Source organism: Budorcas taxicolor, chromosome 5 (assembly GCF_023091745.1).
Source record: "Budorcas taxicolor isolate Tak-1 chromosome 5, Takin1.1, whole genome shotgun sequence".
Classification (NCBI taxonomy): domain Eukaryota; kingdom Metazoa; phylum Chordata; class Mammalia; order Artiodactyla; family Bovidae; genus Budorcas; species Budorcas taxicolor.
In genome coordinates this window covers 139,788,626-139,813,165 of record NC_068914.1, presented here as the reverse complement: position 1 = coordinate 139,813,165, position 24,540 = coordinate 139,788,626, and the positions used below count along the sequence as shown (strand labels likewise).

Here is a 24,540-nt window from a genome sequence, read left to right as displayed (position 1 = left end):
AAGCAGGGACTGCATCTTTTCTGAACTCATTCCTGTTATAGGAGTTGCAGACTCCAATGGCTGCAGGAACTAGGCAGACTGTTAATACAGGGCTGGACCCCCAGAGGGCTGCACTGAATTGATAGCATGTATTCCTGGGGTTTCCCAGGTGGCACTAGTGTAAAGAACCCACCTGCCAATGCAGAAGACACAAGAGACATGGGTTCCATCCTTGGGTAGGAAAGATCCCCTGGAGGAGGGCATGGCAACCCACTCCAGTATTCTTGCCTGGAGAGGTGCCCAGCGGGCTACAGTCCATAGGGTCACAAAGAGTCAGACATGACTGAAGCTGCTTAGCAAGCATGCATTCCATTCCAAGGAGGGTCCACCCCTCAGTCCCAGCAGAATGCGAGCCCAGGGTGGCCACTCTCCTGATTTTCTAGGAACCCACAAATCTGGAGTTTCAGGGTAATCTATAAAATTTTAAATGGTAGAGCCAATTTAATCTTCAATACAACACCCCAGGTCACGTAGAACATGTCTATGATCCATGTTTTACCCATCCTGTGATTTATTACCTTTCCTAAACATTCTCACCAAGTCCTCGTGTCATGTCACCACAGGGTCAAATGGAGACACCTGATGGAGCGAAATAATTGACACAACAGCCCAATGTCATGTTCACTTGGAACAGTAGGTTAGGGTGCGTGATTAGATGCAGTTCTTGGTAAACAGACAGGGTTAACGCTTCTGACTCTTTGGAAAAATCAAGCATGAAAAGCGGAATGTTCATAGCCCAGTGTGTCAAAATTAGAAAAATTCATATCCCAATTCTCTAAAACTGAGTAGTCATGGGAAAAACGATAGATCAAATACTACCCACATTTTCCCTGTTGCTTGGAAGTGGGTCTGGAGTCTCAACAAAGCAGCTGCTGCTGCTAAGTCGCTTCAGTCGTGTCCGACTCTGTGTGACCCCATGGACTGTGGCCCACCAGGCTCCTCCATCCATGGGATTTTCCAGGCAAGAGTGCTGGAGTGGGGTGCCATTGCCTTCTCTGCAACAAAGCAGCTAGACAACATTTAAACAGGGGATATATGGGCATCATCTGAAAGGTTTTGACCTTAAGTTGCAGTTAAATTAATAACAGCCATTGGGTATACTCCTTAGAAATTTATCGAACAACTTATTTACAATAATGCATTTTTTGTTTGTTTGTTTTTTAATTTAAATTTATTTATTTTAATTGGAGGCTAATAACTTTACAATATTGTATTGGTTTTGCCATACATCAACATGAATCTGCCATGGGTGTACACGTGTTCCCCATCCTGAATCCCCCTCCCACCTCCCTCTCTGTACCATCCCTCTGGGTCATCCCAATGCACCAGCCCCAAGCATCCTGTATCCTGCATTGAACCTGGACTGGCGATTAGTTTCTTATATGATATTATACATGGAAGCAACCTAGATGCCCATCAGCAGACGAATGGATAAGGAAGCTGTGGTACATATACACAATGGAGTATTACCCAGCCATTAAAAAGAATACATTTGAATCAGTTCTAATGAGGTGGATGAAACTGGAGCCTATTATACAGAGTGAAGTAAGCCAGAAAGAAAACCACCGATACAGTATACTAACGCATATACATGGAATTTAGAAAGATAATAATGATAACCCTATATGCGAGACAGCAAAAGAGACACAGATGTATAGAACAGTCTTTTGGACTCTGTGAGAGAGGGAGAGGGTGGGATGATTTGGGAGAATGGCATTGATGTAAAATTAATACATTTTAAATAAGCCCCTTTGTGTATGCTTAGTCACTCAGTTGTGTGCAACTCTTTGTGGCCCCATGGACTGTAGCCCACCAGGCTCCTCTGCTCATGGAATTTTTCAGGCAAAAATACTGGAGTGGGGTGCCATTCCTTCCTCCAGGGGACCTTCCCAACCCAGGGACAGAACCGGAATCTTCTGCACTGGCAGGCAGATTCTTTACCACTGAGTCATCTGGGAAGCCACTTTGGGGGCTGGTATTTCTAAAAGCCACTTGGTGGCTGGTGTCACGTGGTTGAGAGCCACTGTACCCAATCTTACCACCTTAATGGCACTGGATATTATTTGAGGTGATGACAGTTACTTATTTGTTGATGTGTTTGTTGTCTCATCTCCTCACCAAGACATAAATTCATTGAGGGTGGGAAATTTATTGATCTTATTCAGTACTGTTTACCCCACACCTGGAATAGTGCCTGGTACTTAGTAGGGCCTCAGGAGATATTTCCTGAATGAATAGCCTCAGACAATCAGCCTAATATCCTGGAGTTCTGTATCAGCAACTGAAGACCATGAATAATTCAGAATCTCCTGGAGTGAGAGGTACAGGCCTTAACTCTTTCCTGCTGGGCTTCTGGCTCTATCTTTAACTTTGTGGAGGGATAAAGATTCAGATTTATTTCAAAGTAAATGGCTGGAAAATAAAACGAGAACAGAGAACAGTGACAAAGTGGCAGAATTCAATATCCATTAAGTGGACATTTCTCCTTGCGAGAAAGCAACATCTGTGGTAAAATACCCCTGCATTTTATAGGTTAAAACTCAGATTTTTGGGGTCTCATCCCTGGAGCTTCAGAGATAGGACCGGAGAACTTGCATTTCCAGTAAGTTCCCCGGTGATGCTGCTGCTGCGGGCCAGGGGACCACACTTTTAGAACCACTGGTATGAACTGTAAGACACTATTCATGCGCCAACTGTTACTATCATTCACTCTCCACTTCACCGCCATCCCCTTTACAGTCAACCCTGACTGGGACTTATCTTTGAACATAAACCACCATCCCCTGTGGGAGGAATTCCTTTCAAACTTGTGGGTCAACCTACCTGCTGCACAGTTAGAAAAACATAAAGGAGAGATTGGCTGTTCTTTACTATCAACCACAAAGCGGTGGTTTATTACAATGAAACAAAAGCCAAGGAGATCACATGGCACAAGGACACATTATATATGAGGTTTCAGGAGCAGTCACAACTGCCTCATGTGGTTTGGTGGTTATTTAATGGTTACTGGGAACCACAAGGTCCTAAATCAAAGCTGAACATGTTTCCAACCCCCACTTTGGGGGCGATGAGCCCAGCACGGACTGCTGTGCTGTGTTGCGGACTTTTCAGTTCAGTTCAGTCGCTCAGTCATGTCCGACTCTTTGCAACCCCATGAATCACAGCACGCCAGGCCTCCCTGTCCATCACCAACTCCCGGAGTTCACCCAGACCCACATCCATCGAGTCAGTGATGTCATCCAGCCATCTCATCCTCTGTCGTCCCCTTCTCCTCCTGCCTGCAATCCCTCCCAGCATCAGAGTCTTTTCCAATGAGTCAACTCTTTGCATGAGGTGGCAAAAGTACTGGAGTTTCAGCTTTAGCATCATCCCCTCCAAAGAAATCCCAGGGCTGATCTGCTTTAGGATGGACTGGTTGGATCTCCTTGCAGTCCAAGGGACTCTCAAGAGTCTTCTCCAACACCACAGTTCAAAAGCATCAATTTTTCGGCACTCAGCCTTCTTCACAGTCCAACTTTCACATCCATACATGACCACAGGAAAAACCATAGCCTTGACTAGACGGACCTTTGTTGGCAAAGTAATGTCTCTGCTTTTGAATATGCTATCTAGGTTGGTCATAACTTTTCTTCCAAGGAGTAAGCGTCTTTTAATTTCATGGCTGCAATCACCATCTGCAGTGATTTTGGAGCCCCCCCAAATAAAGTCTGACACTGTTTCCACTGTTTCCCCATCTATTTCCCATGAAGTGATGGGACCAGATGCCATGATCTTCAGTTTCTGAATGTTGAGCTTTAAGCCAACTTTTTCACTCTCTTCTTTCACTTTCATCAAGAGGCTTTTTAGTTCCTCTTCACTTTCTGCCATAAGGGTGGTGTCATCTGCATATCTGAGGTTACTGATATTTCTCCCGGCAATCTTGATTCCTGCTTGTGTTTCTTCCAGTCCAGCGTTTCTCATGATGTACTCTGCATATAAGTTAAATAAGTAGGGTGACAATATACAGCCTTGACGTACTCCGTTTCCTATTTGGAACCAGTCTGTTGTTCCATGTCCAGTTCTAACTGTTGCTTCCTGGCCTGCATACAGATTTCTCAAGAGGCAGGTCAGGTGTTCTGGTATTCCCATCTCTTTCAGAATGTTCCACAGTTTCTTGTGATCCGCACAGTCAAAGGCTTTGGCAGAGTCGATAAAGCAGAAACAGATGTTTTTCTGGAACTCTCTTGCTACTCTTTTATTATTAGTAAGACTCAATTTTTAAAAATCCCTGTATAAAACATTGTTCAAGAATGAAGGAAGAAGCGTATTCATCGCCAGTTTATCATCAAGTGTGTCAAGGATTCTCTGTGTTGTTTCCTAGCTACCTCCTTTCAGCAACTAGGGCCAAAATCCAGCCATGTTCTTATGTGTGCATGTGGATCATTTTTCTTCATTTTCTTGTTTTCTAGAACCCAATTTCAGTCGTATTAAAACTGGTTTAACATATGTTCAATTATACTTCAAAGACAAACTCATATGAAAGAGCTTAGATTTGTGGCTACCAAAGGCGGAGGGTGCGGATAGGTGAAACTGGATGAAAGCGGTAAAAGGTATAAACTGCTAAGTGTAAGATAAATAAATCCCATGGATGTAGTGTACAACATGATAAATATAATTAATACTACTATAGGATATATATGAAAATTGTGAAGAGACGAAATCCTGAGTTCTCATTAGCAGAAAGAATTTTTTATCTTATTTCTTTAATGCTGAGTCTATGCAAGATGATGGATGTTCACCAAACTTATTATGATCATCATTTCATGATGTATGGAAGTCAAATCACCTTACACTCACACAGGGCTGTCAATTTTATCTCAATAAAACGAGAAGAAAAGACATGTTCAAGTAAAGAACAGTGAACGCTTGCACAGTGCCTGCACCTGATCCTGTGCTAAGAATTTTAAATGAATTAAAGTTCGTTTGATCCTTACAGCAACAGTTTGAGGTAGGTGCTACCATCCTTCCCATTCATAGATGAAGAAAGGGAGGAAAGGGATGAGAAAGCTGAAGCAACATTTATTTACACTGCTTTGTATGATTCACTGTTTTAGGCAGAGGGGCAGCAAGATATGATGCCTCTCAGCTTTTAACTATGCCCCAAAGGACAAGTTCAAGAATCCAAGGTTAAGGAGAAAGCGTAAGACAAGAGATGCAGCCATAAAAGTACAGGAGGTTGGGAGAAGGTGCTGTCGCAATTATGCTGGTGTGTAGACTCAACACAGAGAGGTGAGGAGGAAAGCGGAGGGAACGGGAGGGCCGTCCCGACCCTGTGACTTGGGAACCGGGGGTCAGTAACACCCCTTGCCTTCTGGAAGCATGTCCCAAATTTCACTCAAGAACTACTCCTCTAATTTTGTAACATGTGCACCATTTCCACTATTTTTAATTTAATATATGAAATAGCCTTCTTTTAAAAAATACATTTATTAAAAAATTCGTATCATTATTGTGAATGTAAGACAAGCGTTACTTGCCAAAGAGAGAAGATAACTATAAAAATAAGAATTAAGGATTTTAAAATTAAAAAAATAAAATAAAATAAAAGCCAGAAGGCAAAAAAAAAAAAATAAATAAAAATAAAAATATTACATGGAAAAAAAAATAAATAAATAGGACTTCCCTGGTAGTCCAGAGCTTAAGAATCCTGCCAATACAGGATACTGTATTGGGACTGGGGACTGGGGCTTGATCTCGGGTCTGAGAAGACCCCACGTGCCTCAGGGCAACTAAGCCTGTGCACCAGAACTACTGAAGCCCTTATGCCCTAGAGCTCGTGCTCCGCAACAAGAGAGCCACTGCAAAGAGAAGCCCTCTCATCACAACCAGAGTGGCCCCTGCTTGCCAAAACTAGTGAAAGCCGACACACAGCAACGAAGATGTGGCACAGCCAAAAACAAATTTAAAAACTTTAAAGTAGATTATTTAAATTGAAGAATACTCATTCTTCTTAACTTACGTACCACAGTGAAACTCAAAATCACACTTCGGGAAACACTGAAGTGGCAATGATGAATCACAGACCAGTGGTCTCAGCTATCAAATTTGGCTTCTACTTTATCTTTTATATATTTGTACGTATTTCTCTCAATGGATCTTTAGCTAGCTCTATAGAAGATCCCCAAACTCCTCTCTCTTAGCTAGTTGAACTCATAAAATATTTGGTTGATTCTGTTTTATAGAAAACAAAGTTAAAATTTCATGTCACTCTCCTGCTAAGATTTGAGGACTGTTTTGTAGGTCAGCTATTTTAAATTCTCCTTGGTGGTTCAACATTTCTCTGCACCTCCAGCAGGTGTCTGATCAATGGGGCTGCATGGCCACAGTGCCACTGCCACGGGGGCTGCATTTTAGAACAGCTTTCAATTGCAGAAGTGAGCTCTTTGCTACAAAATCTCCCCTATGCCCTCAGAACCTAGACAGCTGTGGCCTAGTAGCTGTGGCCTTTGCTATTGGGAGAAAGGTGTTCTGTCCTCAGTTTGAAGAGACAGGTTATTGTTCTAATTGAAAAAAAAAAAGACAATATGGATGCGTGTATTCAGGATGTATTTTTAGGTGTGTGTGTCTGTAATGCATGCATGCATGTTAAGTTGCTTCAGTTGTCTCCAACTCTTTTCGACCCTATGGGTCGTAGTCCACCAGGCTCCTCTGTCCATGGGATTCTCCAGGCAAGAATACTGGAGTGGGTTGCCATTTCCGTCTCCAGGGGATCTTCCCGACCCAGGGATCAAACCCACGTCTCTTTACATCTCCAACACTGGCAGGTGGGTTCTTTATCACCACCTGGATGGGTGTAAGGACGCAGAGAAGCTTTTCTGTTGTTGCTCTTTCTATCTTTCCTGCCTCTCTCCCTTCTTCCACTCCTCCCCACCTTACTTTTTCATTTCGTGTTCCTCTCAGGAAAATATTACCCTGAAACAGCCAGTCACATTTTGAGCCAACCCCTCCCTCCTCCCAGTACAGGATCATTTGTGAACACTTCGTTTAAACACTGTCATGTGATAGAGCTCACATGTGTCCATGGTGTGGTCTGTCCTCTGGTCTACAGAAGAATTCCCATTGGTATTGCTACACTTTGACCCCATTAGCCTAGTTACAGTCTGTGTATCAAGGCAAAAAGCATATTGAACTTAAATGGAGCCAGATGTAAATATCTACACTCAGCACTGCCATTCCTGAACTGTATGAATTTGGCAAGTCAGACAACTTTTCTGAGCCTCAGTTTATGTAACTGCACAAGTATTTCCCAAAGTTTTCACTGGAATCAAAATTAGATCCTGTATGATAAAACTCTTCATAAACCACATTGCTCTTAAAGGGCCATATAAATGTCAGATGTGCGAGAGGCCAAATCTTCCTAAGATCCTTTGATCTCAGGCTACAGTGTTCTAGAAACTATACATCTTCCTCAGAACCTATAGGGAGAACAGATGTTTTTCACTGTTCTATGAAGAGAATGTTAAGGAGACTTAGACATCCACGAGAAATTCTAACTAAGAGGTAGGTAGTATTCAAATTCTTCACCAGCAAGTTTCCTTCCTTATAGGATGAGTGAAAAAAAAAAAAAAAAGGTACATTTTATTACGAGAAGAGCCAAAGTTGACGATCTCAGAAGACACCACACATCAAACTCTAAGACAAGAAAAACAGGAAAGGAGATGTAGTGGCTGCTGCTGCTGCTAAGTAGCTTCAGTCGTGTTCGACTCTGTGCGACCCCATGGACAGAAGCCCACCAAGCTCCCCCATCCCTGATCTCGTGGAGTCTGGTGTAAAAGGAGCATATGGTGCACTTGGAATGCACAGCAGAGGAGATTGGTCCTCTTCCCCGTGGGGTCTATCACTCTCTCCCCAACGACTACCTTCTGCTTCTGCTCTTCTCCTTGCTTTGCCTCCCCAAGACCACACTTTCATTCTCATCATTCCCTTGGTGCTTTAAGTTTAAACCTTAAGAACACTTAGCTGATAGAACTAAGACCTGGAATGCTTGTAGAAACAGCAATTGGCAGCCTTTATGGGCAGGAGAGAACAGCTGGGTCACATGATCACAGAGAGGGAGAGTGGGTAGAAAGTGTCAGAGCCCCCCCTCCCCCAACTCACTCTCAAAATGAACTGAAATGTTCACCAAATTGTGGACAGAAGTCATTCTAATAGAGAAAGAAAAATCATACCAAATAATGTGACTTCTATACCTGTTGTGGGATGTTTATATTCATGTTTTATATTAATAGCTTTCATTCTTAAAGGTAGAAGTGAAGTGGCTCAGTCATGTCTGGCTCTTTGCGACCCCATGGACTGTAGCCTACTAGGCCCTCTGTCCATGGAATTTTCCAGGCAAGAGTACTGGAGTGGGTTGCCATTTCCTTCTCCAGGGGATCTTCCCGACCCAGGAATGGAACCCAGGTCTCCTGCATTGCTGGCAGATGCACTACTGTCTGAGCCACCAGGGAAGCCTTTATTTTCTTAATTAGACTTCCCTTTAAATTTCTGTACTATGGGCCAATCAGGAGAGTTAACGAGCCAAGGTCAGTTGCTTCCCTTCCTGTACACACAAATTGCTTTACCCTGGTCTCAGCAAACTCTCAGAAATAGGTATTGCGGATAGAGACACTGTGTGTGAACTTGCACAAATCCATCAGTGCTACAGGAAGAACTCAAAGCAGAAGATCTGGTGGTGGATCAACAGAGGTATGCTTGTATATGAAGGACATTCAGATATTATAGCTTTAATGCCAAACTTCAGGAAAAGTTAGTAGGTTATTAATGTATGCACAAAGTAGCCAGTTTAGTAGAAAATACATCAAGGTACAAAAGGAGTGGTTTCTGCCATGATGGCCTCTGACAGTCTTGAGGCACATCATCCTGTGCCTGTGAGAGTCAGCCAGGTGCTGCCCCCACTGGTGAAAGAAGGGATTGCTCTCTCGTCTTTCTGGGTCACTTGGGGCACAGAGAATGGAAATAGCGCTAGAAATGATGTCTCAACAAGCATTAGCTCCTTGGGAACATGTGCCTGAATTTTGGAGGCCTCCAACTTGCAAGGAAATGGTCCTAGCATGATGAAAAATGCGGACACAAACCACATGACCAACCCCATCTTCTGTGTGTTGTAACTGACAAAGATGATAAATATTCTTATCAGCGAAATTAGAGGATCAGATGATCAGAAAGAGAAAACCCTCTGAGATTCCCAGCCGACCAGGAACCACCAAGGAGAGACACATACCCACCACATCTGTGTCTACTTTCCTGTTACTGAATTAATATAACCCAAGCTTCTCAGGTTAAGGGATGTCATTTTGAATGTTTAGGGTCATTATACAACAACAAAAATGTGACCAAACCTTGTCACCTTAGACATCAATCTTACGGCATCAAAGCTGGATTATCAAAAACTCTGAAATTATTCTCATGTGAGTACCAGTCTCTACTGAATACACATGTGAATGCTTAATCATGGGAAGCTAGTTTAAAGAAGTATGATACAGGGACTTCCCTGGTGGTCCACTGGTGAAGACTGTGCTTCCACTGCAGAGGGCATGGGTTAGATCCCTGTTTGGGTAACTAAGAACACACATGCCATGCGATGAAGCCAAAAAAAAAAAAAAATAGTACAATACATCTTTACAATGGGATATGAGGCAGTCATTAAGTTTCATGCTTTCAGATGACATTAATAAAATAAGAATATGGCCACAATATCATAGTGAAAGGAAGAAGATTGCAAACTGTTCACACGTTGTGTTTCCAATTCTATTGTATCCCACTGTATTATATTATAATATACATAGAAAAAAGCATCAGATAAGAAACAGAAGAAATGTAAATGCTAGTTCTTTGTAGGTATGGAAATGGGTAAGTTTTATTTTGTCCCCTAAATACATTTAATAAGCAAATAAGAAAATTACAAATGTTATAATAAGAAAATCATAAGTGTTTTTAACTTGTCTATCAACACAAGAGTCTTGTAACTACCCCCTACACCACTACTTCTTCTTCAATACTACTACTGGAAAAACATCATAAGCCAGAATTAGAAAGATGGTTCAGAGAGTCAGGAGCCAACCAGAGACACCTGTCATGAAATAAAAATTTCAATAAAATGTAAACAAGGTGGATGAAAGCCATCTTTCAGCTTTGGGAACACTTTCCTCTTTACTGAGTTTCCTTAAGCCAAGGTCAAGCCAGCACTTCTGTCTCCAAGCTCCGTCCAGCTTTTCTCAAACCCGATAAGCGGGTATAGGTTTCAAAAGCAAAGTCAACCAAGGTTATCTTGGTCTTTTATCCTTTTCATTCAGTGGCTGAACACAGCACATGAAGACAACCAGCCTTTCTGAAATGACATTTCTGAAGTCTATTCCCCCAATACATCCTGCTCTGCTCTTCAAATTATTTTATAACCGTACATGGGGCAGCAGCTTGCCTTTGTGGACTAACAGGGCTGCGGAGACTTTGAGGGCTAAGCGCACACCTCCCCACCCCACAAGTCTCTTTCTGGAACCTCAGACAAGGGTGTAGACAAAAAGCCACATGGGCCATGGCTCTTGGAGCTGAGGGAGCCACATCACTTGGATGTGAGAGTCTGTGATTATCAACAACTTGGAAAGACAACCAAAAGCATGCAACCCAGAGGCCACGTGTATAAGCCAGGGTCATATAGATGCACGGTCTTTACTAACCAGGCAACATGAAAGGCCACCCAAACATTAGACGATAGTTTAAAAATCACCTTAGGTTATAGAAATTTTGTGTCACAATCAGCATCCTTCTCCTTGCAGTACTCTTTTTTTTTTGTTTTCCCCAGCAACTAGGAAAATGACAAGACTAATTCGGTGGGAGCAGTGCTAGGCTCATAGTAGGTGCTCAATTATTATGTGTGAGAAAGAAGGGAAGACTCAAAACCCTCAATGCCTTGGAGGCCACGCCTTGTCAGGGCCGGACTGCCCCCTAAGAAATATCCCAGATTTTAGGTTCTTCCAAAGTCAGCCCCTGGCGCGGTTAACAGTTCTGGCACTACACACTTCTCTCTTCGAAGAAATTCTCCCGGGAGCTAGTAGAGATCCTTTCTGCTGGATCTTAAGCCCACTTACTCGGGTTCTGTCTAAGAGAAGACAGAGTGAACAGCTGATGTCAACACTTGGTCCGATCATTCTTCATAGATTTAAAGAAAGTCATCACCTCCTTGCTCTCCTCCTTCCCCTCCATGACCCCAATTCCCACAGCCTTTCTCCATGGAGTCTGTTTCTTAATCCCTTAATCCAATGATGCCTATTAGGACGCAGTTCAAAGTCAGCGAAAAGAACATGCCGTTAAGCGGTGGTATGGAGCGAGGCAGAGCAAACACACCGACACGGGAAGGAGTTCATATTTCACTCCTCAGATGCCTTCTGTGAGCCTGGAAACTGCGGATGGCGCGTGGCTCCTCCCCTGGGGTGGGAGGCGGAGTGAAGTGGGGGCAGGTGTGTTCCAGCCATCATCAAGTATTTCCTGGCCTGCTGAGCACTGTCTAAGGCAGGGTACAGACATCTAGCGGAAAACCAAACAGATGTGGTTCCTGTGTTTGTGAGCAGCCCGTCAGCTTGTCCATGATGTGTGTGTGTGTGTGTGTGTGTGTGTGTGTGAGCCCACGCAAGCACACATGCATGCTTGGGAGATGCAGAGGCTGTTTTATGTCAAGAGTCAATGGCTTTCAAGTGGAATCTGTCACGGCAGTGATCGACCTTTCTCATATCACCACCAAACTGACCATCCTGGAATATGATTTTGCTAGTCCTCAAGGGATTCCCCAGTGGTCAGCAGTAAAAGAATCCACCTGAAAGGCAAGAGATGCGGGTTTGATCCCTGGGTTGGGAAGATCCCCTGGAGAAGGAGATGGCAACTCACTCCAGTGTTCTTGCCTGGGAAATCCCATGGACAGAGGAGCCTGGCGGGTTACAGTCCATGGGGTCGTGAACAGCTGGACACGACTGAGTGACTGAGCAACAACTGCAGGTACCAATATGACAGGGCATCCACGGCCTGGGGTTAGTGCTGTCTCCTGGATACAGGGTGACCAGAAGCATCCTTTAACCTGACTCACTCGTCTCAGGCTCCAAATGCCAGTGGCGCCTTCTGGTTTATGATGTTGCTGCTGCAGCAGCTCTTGGGAGTTATCTTTCTACCAGTTTGGTTAACCTTCCTCTCTCTTACTGATCCAGACGTTAATTCACAAATAAGACTACTGACCCAGCATTTCCAACCAACCACTTTCTCCTGGAGTCCTTCTTTCACTGGTGAATGTGGCTCTAATCTGTTAGGACTGCAAGCCTAAAATGACATCTGAGGTTTGGGGAGCCCAAAGAATGACCTGGACAAACAGAATGCCATACTCTATACAAGGAGGAGTATTTTCTGGTGGATGGAAGCAGGGAAGAGGGAGTGGGCTTGTAAAATACACGTCTGGTGTTTTTGGGAGAAAGGATAGCAGAGGTGAAAACCATACGTATCCTCGCAGTTCTGACCTAGACAGTCCCTTTAAGGTCTGTTTATATCTTACAGCTTGAAAATGCACCATCATCATTTCTTGAAGTCATTGCTCAGAACACACCCCCACTGCATTTCATTTTTATTATCCCCATTTTAGGAACGATTAAATGGAAGCAGGGAGCAGCAGCAATGAAGCAAATCATGAGAGGCTCAGATAAAGACAGAAGCCTGAATGCTTGTTGGAACTGCCTCTCTGTGCCAGACTATTTTTAATGCAAGTTTATGCATCTGCCCCCCTCTTAGAGAGACTTAGAAATGAACCCTTCTGCACACAAATATTTTCTACCATCCCCTATCCTTTCCAACTCACCAGGCTATGCCCGTATGTATGTGTAGTCCTCTTTAAATGTTCCTCACATTTCTACCTACCAGAGATATGTACTTGGCTTTCTGTGAATATAATTCTGATCCAGAGATCTCTGCTATTTCAGCTCCCTGCCTCCATGCCTCCTTAATGGCTACTTATACAGGATCCCATTAAAGGGTCACAAAAGTATGTACCCTTTGTTTAAAAGGAAAAAAGGAGGTTGAGTAGATGTAGAAACTTTGTATATGCTTGGCGTGTTTTCAGAGCAAATACGTGACAGTGGGAACAACAACTGCTCTGAGGAGCAGTCTGGGGAACCAAGGCTCATAGATGATAAAAGGACATTCTTTTCACTGAATGTTCTTTTGCATCATTTGACTTTTATCATGTGCAGATAGTATCTTAAAAAATTATACAAAGAGGGTGGAGACTACCAGTTGATATTCGTAAAATATGGCTATGTTTTAGCCACCCTTAACCAGTTTTACTATCATCTCCTTTATAGTTGGTTACTGTAAAATCCCCTTTAATCTGTATAATAGCCTTAGGCAAAGCCCTATATTACAGAAGGAAAATTGACTCAGGTAATATCAGTGGCTCGGCTAACACAGTTGATAAAAAAACTAGTGTGGGTCATTGAACTGGGCTCTCTCTCATTTCCAAAACCAAGCTCAGTTCTCTAGACCATCCTGCCTTTACTTTGAGTCTTTAGGAAGAAACTGAATTTATAAGACAGTGGCTTTGTAAAAACCTGAAGGAATCCTGTGAAATCCTATCATGGGGTTCACACTGACAACTTAATGAATCTTCCTCCACCCAAAGGGTCTTGTTGAGCACTGCTTGGGCACGCCTGTCTGGAGATGAGGCCTCCCCGAAGGGCCCCTGAGTCCCTCGCTGGTCCTTGGGGGCACTCACCCTAAAGGCAGGGATGTATGTGCTCTTGTGAGCTGTTCAGTAAACCAAGCCATCTGCACAGGAGAGCCTGAGGTAGAAGTGAATGGCTAGTCACTACTCCAACCCCCCTAAGCATACAGATTCTTCGTTTATTGAACAATGGTCTCTGGAGCGAGCCAAGCACCCTTCTTAAGTGCTGGAATTACCGAGGTGAAAGAGGCCCTTGCCCCATGCAACATCCCTCCTGGTGTGGGAAAACAGGCAGTAAACAGGCAGACAAATAAGCAAAACATCAGATAACAAGTATACTGAAGAAAATAAACATAAACCTGACTGCCTAGCTGCTTCAGCTCAGGTCATGATATTTACCCAAGTGACAAGAAAGACTTGGGAGCTACTGTCCTTAAAAACAAAGTCTTCTTCTGTATGTTCCACCTGTCACCCAACTTCCACGCCAAGGTCCTATTTCTTTACAGCACGAATTTGTAATCTCAGGAGTTAGAGCTGAGAAGGACCCATTGTTCATGCCACCATTCCAGACGTGAGGAAAGAAAGGCCTTAGACAAGTGAAAGGAGCAGATCACACATGAGTTAGGCATGTCACTAGAAGCCGACAGCGCCGTCCCTTAGCCCATGTTTCTTCCCCAAGTTGAGATTCACTCCTCGATCATCTCCCCAGTGAGCATCTCTTCACTGTAGAATCCTCACTCTAAGGCCTGCCTCTCTGAGCTCCAAATCTTCCCAGGACCACTGGGAACCATTTAGAACACTATTAGGAATCCTGGGGAGGCAGAAGGGTTCTGGGGGCCAGGGTGATGGTGGAAGAAAAGGATGTTCAATTTCACCATTTCCCAGACACGCCTTTCACCTGAGCCTGGCTGCCCCTCCCTGCCCACAGCGGCTTCCACGTTTGGGAGCCACGAAGCTTATAAAGCCAAAAAATACTGACTTCTCTCTGCAGCAGCGTTCTCTGATGTAACCAAGTCAGTGTGAAATATTCTATTCTATTTAGTATGATCCCAATCCCCCCACAATGCTTTATCAAAGATTACCCACAGAATTTCTTTAAATAACAAGCTCCCTTAGCACACTTAAAATACGATCTATGAAAACTCAATCTACATAAAGATTTTATCTCCTCTTGCCCCCCCCCCCAAAAAAAAAATTCAGCTATTGTATCAAGGGCAACAACATAAACTTGGATTCTTAATGATGGATTTTAGACCATTGCATTATGTAATGGTTCTCAGTTGTTCGACATGTTTATTGAGCCGTGTGACACGCTCCTCCAGGTTCCCATGAGGACACGACGATATGAAGACACAGCCTCTGCCCTGCAGAAGCATCATACACATAGCTCTGACACAGGCAGCTGTCACGAGTGCTGCTGACATGGGTGCGGACCAATGCTACAGGGGATACGGGAGCAAAAAGTGAAATCCCAGTCAAAGTTCAGGCAAGGAAAAAGCAGCATTTTAATTGGTTTCAAAGGATGATTATGATTTGTATAATTGGACCATTCATTCCAGGAAAAGGAAACATCATGACAGGCCGTACAGGGAGCGAGACGTACAGGGGCACCTTCTCAGAACAGCGACGGACCCAGTGCTGCTTGATGGTGATATAGGACACACCGAGAAAGAGAAGATGGTGTGGAAAACAGACCGGTGCCTTGAATACAAGAAGAGATAAAGTTTGGGCCCAATTCACAAACCACAGGAGCTTGGAGCAGGTTTGGAGCAGAGAAAGAACATAACCAGAACTGTGCCTTGGGAAGCTCATTCTAGAAGCCATGTCCAGAACTGAGCTGAAAGGATAAAAGTGGGTGTTATCCCGAGTGATCTTTTTTGAACACCTGGATCCAGGTGCGGTTGATGCTTACATTGGGCTCCCAGTTAATAGGGGGCCAATGCAATTAAAAATTTCACTAAGTGTTATCATTGAGTGAAACATATCATTTTACAATCTGAATCTTTATTTTTGTCAGCAAGGGCTTGATTTTATTTATGGATGATTACTGATGCCACTTGAATATGCCAATGATCTCTGAAATAAAACATATCTAAAAGTAAAAAAATTAAAAAAAATAAGAAAGTGTGTGTGCATCAGAGAGAGGGAGGTCCATTTAAAACATTATCCACACGGTTTTTGGATCAAATAAAAATAAGCAATACGTTTAAGAGTGAGAGTAAAGGCAGAATTGATAAGGAGGGGAGGGATTCAACCCCTAGGAAGGAGAAACTAGCTGTGGAAAGGGGTGGGGGCCCCAGGCCTCAGATTCCAGCCTAAGGAAGAGAAGGCAGCGCCAATGAGTGGAAGTGGTATCTCTTTAAGACAGGATGGCTGTGAGAGGCCCCATACTCGAGTCAGTAATCATGAGTCTACGGCACAAAAGCTATCCCCAGCTGGACGTCTTCTGTTCCACGTATGAAGCCTCAGCTTTTAATAACTCCTCTTCTGGAGATCTACAGAAGTGCCTGGTGTACACACCGGCCCCAGAACACTTCTTAAATTATTATGTCTGCACAGCAGCAGTGAAAAGCAGCTTGATTGGGGTGAAGAGCAGGAGCCCAGAGAACAGCCATTTCGGAACAAATGATAACTTCAATCAAGGACGCCAGGTATGATGTGAGCCTTATAGCTGAGCCCTTATTGGAGGAACACATGACAGGAAGACGTCTTTCATTTGAAGGGCAAGGCTCTGGGTCCCACTACCTGAGACACACATGCCCTGTTTCACCTGTCCACGTCTCTCTGTGACAAGATTGTGAATTTCAAGAAGTTTATCTCTGGCTTCTTTTCCTGGCTACTCTCTCAGAAAATATATCACCTGGTTTCCATCCTAGTCAGAGCCATGCTGACATCCTGAAGTCTGCTCTCAGCCAACTGGCCCACAGAGTCTGCAGAAATTGCCTTAAATCAGTGTTTCTCAACATGTTTCACAGAATCTGATTCCACAAACTAAAGGGTCTTGTGATAAAACTCATTTGGGGAAATGCCAAATTAGATAAAATTAAAGATGTTCCTTTGCTAAGACACCTCTATTTGCAGCAACATGGATGGACCTTGAGGGTATTTATGCTAAGTGAAGTTAGAGAAAGATAAATACTGCATGATCTCACTTATATGTGGAATCTAAAAAAAAGAAAAAAAAATCTAGCCATAAATACAAAGAACAGACTGGTAGTTGGTCAAGGAATACAAACTTCCAGTTATAAAAGGAAGTCATGGGAATGTAAGGTAGAGCACGAAGACTATGGTTCATAATACTCTTACATATTTGAAAGTTGCTAAGAGAGTAGATTTTAAAAGTTCTCATCACAGGAAAAAAAAATTTGGAACCATGCACAGTGATGGATGTTAACTAGACTCTCTGTGGTGATAACTTCACAATATACAAATATTGAATCATTATATTGTACATATGGAACTAGCACAATGATATATGTCAATGACACCTCAGCAAAAAAGACACCTCTGAACTTTCAAAATAATATATGTTTGGAGACTCTTCCAAAGTGAGACACAGTAGACAGTACCCCTTAATCTTATTTATCTGAGAAACCATTTCTCCGCAAAGCATCTCAAGGCACAAGTGTCCTGATTCTCATGAACATGTGTAATGAAATGACTCTCAGGAACATTTGTATTGAACTAGGAATCAGGTATAACAATAAAAGCCAAGACCTAGTAAGTACTTACCATGTGCCAAGAACCCTTCTAAGTCCTTTACATATATCAGTATATTTAATCCATATAGCAACCCTGTGATACTGACACTATTATTTTTCCCATTTTTCAGATGAGGAAGTGGAGGCAGAGAGAAGTTAAGAGATTTGCCCAAGGTTGTAAATAGCCATGTTAGTGAGTAGAGAGCTGGGAATTGAACCCAGGCAGTCTGGCACCCATGTAAATTAATGCCTAATAGTAGAATTTCAGACACTGTGATCAGCTGACAGTGAGAGAGGTCCTAAGAGCAAGCCTCCAATCACAGGAAATCCAAATTTGTGCACTCATAAATTAGGTTTCACAGGCCTCCCAGTACACCCTGTAGGACACGGCTCCTATATCATCATTCGGTTTCTCCATTTAATTGTGTTATCCCGTGCCTGCACACTCTTCCATTAAAACAAAGTCATGCTGCAGACAGCACAGCTACCAATAAAAATGGTAATACACAGGGAAAATCATCTCTTGATTGACCAAAGTGGCAAGAAAATGAAGACGCACGTTTGAGAAATGGCCTCCTCTGTGTTCTCAAAGTACTGATCTCCAGCTCAGAGACCAAAACCGAGTGGCCCTTTTCCTCCTGTGTGTTGCAAAATTTCTGATCCCCACCCCCTCCACTTAGCTCGAGAATTGCCAAAGACATGTCCTACCCTCTCCCACTTCCTCTCCTTGTTCAGAAGGATGATCACCAGCTTTGGGTGCATCTGGTAGCCGTCTTCACTGAAGGACAGATTTCTCCCTTCAAAAGTCACATTGATCAGATACCTGTAAAGAGAGAATGAAGAGAAGGTTACAAGCATGAAGAAGGTATGCCGGAACAAGACAGTCAAGAAGACAGAGAGAAAGGTGGATGGAGACTGACGTGTAGATAGCTCTATAAATGTCACGTAAAGCTTGTGTCCCTCAGGCTTCCATTTCATTAACCAATAACTGCCATCCAAGTTTTCACATTATAGGAATGATAAGAAAAGATAATGTAAAAATCTGACATAAGAGCAATGGGCTTGAGTTTAGTTGGCAGCTATGACTGAGCAAATTATTGAGCCTTTTGAATATCTGTTTTTTTCACAATTTGACAAAAATGGGATAATAAAGAACCTACTCTATTAGGTTTGTATGGCTTAAATGAGATAGCTGACCAGGGGGCAGAGCAAATCCTCATTAAGTGTTAATGATTATTATTCAAAAAAGGAGGTGAGTTCAAGGGTGGGGTGGTAGAGACAAGACACAGTGGGAGTGGGCAAGACAGCTTCCTGCTCAGAGAGGCTGGAGTTTAGGGTCTTTCCCCTCCCAGAGATACACTGATGCTTTCAAACTCTTGTGACAATTCTGTCCAGCCCATACTTAATGAGTCTAGCAGTCAGGGATCTGGTTCTTCCAAATGCATCTGGAAACCAGGGATACTGAACTTTTATTTGTTATTGTTGTTGCTCAATTGTCCAACTCTTTGCAACCCATGGACTGCAACAGGCCAGACTTCCCTGTCCTTCACTATCTCCTGGAGTTTGCTCAAACTCTTGTTCATTGAGTTGGTGATGGCTATCTAACCATCTCGTTCTCTGCTGTCCTCCTCTCCTTTTGCCTTCAATCTTTCCCAGCATCAGGGTCTTTTCCAATGAGTCAGCTCTTCACATTAAGTGGCCTAAGTATTGGAGCTTCAGTTTCAGCATCAGTCCTTCCAATGACTATTCAGGGCTGATTTCCTTTGATCTCCTTGCTCTCCAAGGGACTCAGGCGTCTTCTCTAGCGCTACAATTTTAAAGCATCAACTCTTCGGCACTCAGCCTTCTTTGTGGTCCAACTCTCACATCTGAACATGACTACTGGAAAAATCATAGCTTAATCTATACAGACTTTTGTTGGCAAAGTGATGTCTCTTTGCACTTTTATAGTGAACGGAAAATTGCAGAGGTGGGGTGGGGGTCCAGGGAGGACGGAAAGACATTTCGCAGAGTGCTTCAGGTTCAGATACGTAAATTAGCAAAAACGCTAATAATGAGAGTCAGACCAATGGAGCTGTCTTTCAACACCTGTACCCCTAGCTCACCCCATTCTCCCCTTCTGGCTGCTCTGACCTGATGAAGTTCCCTCACTGGGAATTCCCACAGGCATGCTCATTCCCATGGCATCAGTGCAACCATGCTGATGGTAATTCAGGTCCCTCCACCACCATGGCTCAAGGAGTCAGTGATGACTAGCTCCATGCTCACATGACATGCTACTCTGCAGCCTTGCACCTGATGCTGCAGTGAGACCTGTCTCTGTTCAGAAGCAGAATGGGCATCCTGGGATTGTCTGGAGTCTTTGACAGGCTTCAAAACTTCAACCAACCATGGCTCTCTGCTTCACTGAAGGGGAGAAGAAGAACGTGCAGAAGGCAGCCTAAAGGCTCCTCTTTAAGTCTTCTCATTTAACAAAAACTGTGAGCCTCTTCTTTGAGGCTACCAGGTAACATTAGATTAAGCAACCTAGGGTTGCTAGGATGTAGGTCTTTTAGGAAATTCTAAATATGTCTAGGTACTGTGAACCAAATCCTCCTGGACCACATTCCTGCTTCTAAAGCTGCCTGGGACTTCTCAACCTGTCATTTCCAGGGCAAATGCAGTCAAAAACAGAGGTCACAAAAGAGCAGAGATCCCTAGAATCTCAAAATTGGAAGAGATCTTCATAATCAACGAGCCCAGTTCCTGCAGTTTATCTTTCCTTCCTATGACATCATAAAACCAGCCCTCTCAACTCTTCTTGAATACTTCCACTGATGGGGAGCTCATCACTGTATTCCCTAACCCAAGGCAGCCACCTCACTGTTGGGCAGTTCTTTTTTACCTAAAGGTGAAATCTGCTCCCCTTCCACCTCTAGATCTGGTCTCCTCCTTAGGAGTTATACAGTCTTAGTCTAATGCTTCTTCCACATGGGAGCTCTTCAAGCATTTGAAGATATTCATCATGTATCCCTCATAAAGGGCTTGCCAGGTGGCTCAGTGGTAAAGAATCGGCCTGCCAATGCAGGAGACACAGGTTTGATCCCTGGGTTGGGAAGATCCCCTGGAGAAAGAAAAGGCAACCCACTCCAGTACTCCTGCCTGGAAAATCCCATGGACAGAGGAGCCTGGTGGACTGTAGTCCATGGGGTCGGAGAGTCAGACATGACTTAGTGACTCAACAACAACAACAAATCCCTTATGAAATGAATTTTAGTCTTTGAAGAAACTATGAGCTCATTTGGTTCTACAATTTTAACTTGATAGATAAGGGAACTAACTGAAGCACAAAGAGGTCAAATTATTTGCCCCCAGCTAATTGGGAGCAGAAATAACATTTTAAGAGCTATATTATCATATGTGAAATGAATCGCCAGTCCAGGTTCGATGCATGAGACAGGGTGCTCAGGGCTGGTGCACTGGGGTGACCCAGAGGGATGGGATGGGGACGGAGGTGGGAGGGGGGTTCATGATGGGGAACACACATACACCCGTGGCTGATTCATGCCAATGTACGGCAAAACCATTATAATATTGTAAAGTAATTAGCCTCCAATTAAAATAAATAAATTTATATTTTTTAAAAAAGAGCTGTTCCCAGTCCCATGTGTTCTCTAGCATCCCACTCTGACTGTCACACGCCACAGCAGCTTTAATATCCGTGATCCTGCACCAAGCTACACTGTGCCATGATGTAACCCACTCCCTCTACCCTCTCAGCTGTGATCTCTGGACACCTTCAGTTGGTAAATGTGTAACATCCTTGATTCAACAACACAAGGCTCCATCTGTATCTTCTCCACCCTCTGCGCTGCTCCTCCTCTTAGCTCATTGCTGCCTGCTCCCGCCCATCAGTGGTGAGAAGATGATATTCGAGTAGTTTACAACAACTTCAATACTCTAACCTAAGTCCCAAGCAGTTCATTTCAGGGAGTATGATTTTAAACTAACAGACCAGAATTTAAGCATCAGACATAATCCATTTGGAAAGTAGGTTCTTACTACATCAATATGGCATTATACTTTAATTTCTGAAAGTTTTCAGAGGAAGTGTATGCGACTTGTAGAAAAAAATTAGTCTTGACTCTTTTTTGGAAGAACACAAGAGAGGAAGCGGAGAGGGAGAAGGAAGGAAGGGAGAGAGGAAGGGAGGGAGGGGAGGGAAGGGAGGAGAGAGGGAGGGATTAAAGGAAAGGGAAAGAAAGAGAGGAAGAAGGAGGAAGGGATGGGGGAGAGATGGAAATTATCTGGCTAACGAACCCTCCTTTTCACCAGACATGTCTCTGAGTAATTCTGACTTTATCTAAAATACCATTAAGAATATTTCAAAGAAAGTGTCCATTTCAGAAGGCAATTATAAAAGAGAAGCCCCCAAATCACATAAGCAACTATCAGCATGAATGGAATAAGCATATGGCCTCTGAAGATGACTTCTTTGAAAAGGGATAGCCGTGAATTGAGTAGATAGGTTGGGAAATTCAAACTCCAAGAAAATAAAACCACATTGATGGGTAATTGTTCTGCAGTTAAATTTCTCTAGTTGCTCCTGCTCCCAATCCTTTTGATTTTCCTTATATATTTTTCTCTCTCTAGAATGTTCACCTTATTCCAGTTCTACATGTTCATTTTATTCTGTGTTGACATTTCCCATATATTTTACTTCTCAAAAATATTAATAAAATGTTATGACAGTACACAAAATACTCTTCTGCAAAGTATCCTTTAATTATTCATACCCTTCAGCAGTGTAAAGATTCATCATTCACATTGTGTTTTTCTGAGTAATTCCCTGAGACGTGCCAACCTTTAGCTATTAGTGAGGAGCTTGCAGATACACACTTGCCTTGAGCAAGGATGCCCTTAGAATAGTGGAACAGACCAATCCATTCATTGGTAACGAAAAGTGTGAAAACATAATTGGGAGTGCAGTCACTTCTAGACCTGTGACCTTGGCCCTGAACCTGAGTTTTTCCCTCTTTAAAATGGAAACACCAATTTTTTTTTTGTTTTACCTCTAGTTTATTAGGTTGTGATGATCACCTGAAATAGGGGGTAGAAAAACTAGATAAAATATGATACAAATACAAGGTTATATAGCAGGAAACATTTAGACAAAAATAATATACTAGCCTGATTAGAATCATCTAAAGGCAAGGAACTTGCCTCATTTTGGACCTCAGCGAGTAAAAGTGGGATGATTATATTCACCAAGACTGAACTGTCAGTGGAACACATGGGAGAAATGGAATCTGCCTCCCACATATGGAGGATAAACTAGGTCAAATGGTCATATTAATCAGTTCAAATTTCCGTAAGACCTGAAAGTACCTAACCACCTTTGCATCTGGCGGCACTTTGTCAATTTTGAATATTAACTAAAACCTCAAAGCGTCCGTGTATAAATCCTCAGTAAAGGATTTGACTATATTATTAAGAGATGCCACAGCTATTCTGTTTGTCTCTGAAAATGTCATCCTCAAGACTGTAATGAGAAAGCCTAGCTTCAAGTGGCACTCAAATTCAGAAGTTCTGCCCATAAGATCCTAGTCCCTTGGAAGGCCCATCAAGGTTTGGTATATAAAAAAATATTGCTTGATTTGTCTCTGGGATGTAGTTTGACCCATAAGCCAAATGATGGCTTATCTCATAAAGTTCTAAGATTGCAAAAATCTCAGATTGCTGGAACTAGAAGAAAACTTCAAAACCATCCATTGAGAACTGTCAGTTTGGACGGGAGAAAATGGGTTCCCCAGTATTACCTGACTTTCCAGGGTGGCTTGCCTGTTCAGGAGTGGAGTCCAAGTCTTCTTGTTTCAAGCTCAGGGTTCTTTGCATTGCCTCAGTAAGTAAAGTGAAACCAGCAAGTCAGAGCCTCAGATGGGCCTCTTGGCTCTCTCACACCACCACCACGTGCCCTCAGCTACAGAGACCCCTCACACACACTGCAGAGAGTAAAGCCGATCGCATTTCCGGCCGCACTCTGGCGTGCGGAGCAAGTCCTGGAACCCTGCTGGGCTCAGGTCCAACACATTTGCCGCCTGTGGCCAAAGTCATCCTCCGCTGGGTTGAATGGGCTCAAGCTGAGGTAAAAGGCCTGTGTGCCTCTTTGACTTTGACCATGCCACTCAGAGCCCATCCGCTGCAATGATTTAGCAGTACACCATGTGTGGGAGGCGTCCGAGAGGGCTCTGCCAGAATCTCCCCAGCAAACCAAGTGCCCTGGCACCACAGTTCTCATTGTGCCCTCCAGATTCTCACAAGGGACTTTTTTTTTTTAAATGAATGTCTTTTAATGTGGTAATAAGAGAGACAAGTCTATCCTCTCAGATGATCCTCTCATTTTCAGATGAAGCAGATGAAGTCTGGAGGGGTTTGTGTTTTCACCAAGATCAGATGACAGGGTTGGAAAGAGGATCCAGGTGTCCCCACCCCACACCAGTGAGCTTTCTGCTCAACATCATGTCTCAAAAATGTGAAACTATTCTCATGGTTTTTGAGGCATCTCCATACCATCTTCCATAGTGGTTGTATCAATTTACATCCCCACCAGCAGTGCAAAGAGGCTTCCATTTTCTTCACACCTGCTCCAGCATTTATTGTTTGTGGATTTTTTGATAGCCATTAATGACTGGTGATAGGTGATATCTCATTGTAGCTTTGATTTGCACTTCTCTAATAATGAGCGACACAGCACGTTTTCATGTTTATTAGCCATCTGTATGTCTTCTTTGGAGAAATGTCAGTTTTTGATTTGGTTGTTTTTCTGGTATTGAGTGGTATGAGTTGGATGTGTATTTTGGAAATTAATTCTTTGTCAGTTGTTTAATTTGCTATTATTTTCTCCCATTCTGAGGGCTGTCTTTTCACCTTGTTTATAGTTTCCTTTGCTGTGCAAAAGCTTTTAAGTTTAATTAGGTCTCACTTGTTTATTTTTGTTTTTATTTCCATTATTCTAGGAGGTGGGTCATAGAGGATCTGACTATGATTTATGTCATACTGTGTTCTGTCTGTTTTCCTCTAACAGTTTATCGT

General features: G+C 43.1%; 1 protein-coding gene across 1 annotated transcript in view; it reads right to left on the bottom strand.

Moving 5' to 3' along the window:
• Positions 1 to 24,540, bottom strand: part of GRIN2B (glutamate ionotropic receptor NMDA type subunit 2B) — a 356,416-nt gene that overhangs the window by 119,447 nt on the left and 212,429 nt on the right. Inside the window, exon 3 of the mRNA XM_052640245.1 lies at positions 18,178 to 18,292. Within this exon, the coding sequence (XP_052496205.1) occupies positions 18,178 to 18,292 (115 nt within the window). The remainder of the gene's footprint in view (positions 1 to 18,177; positions 18,293 to 24,540) is intronic.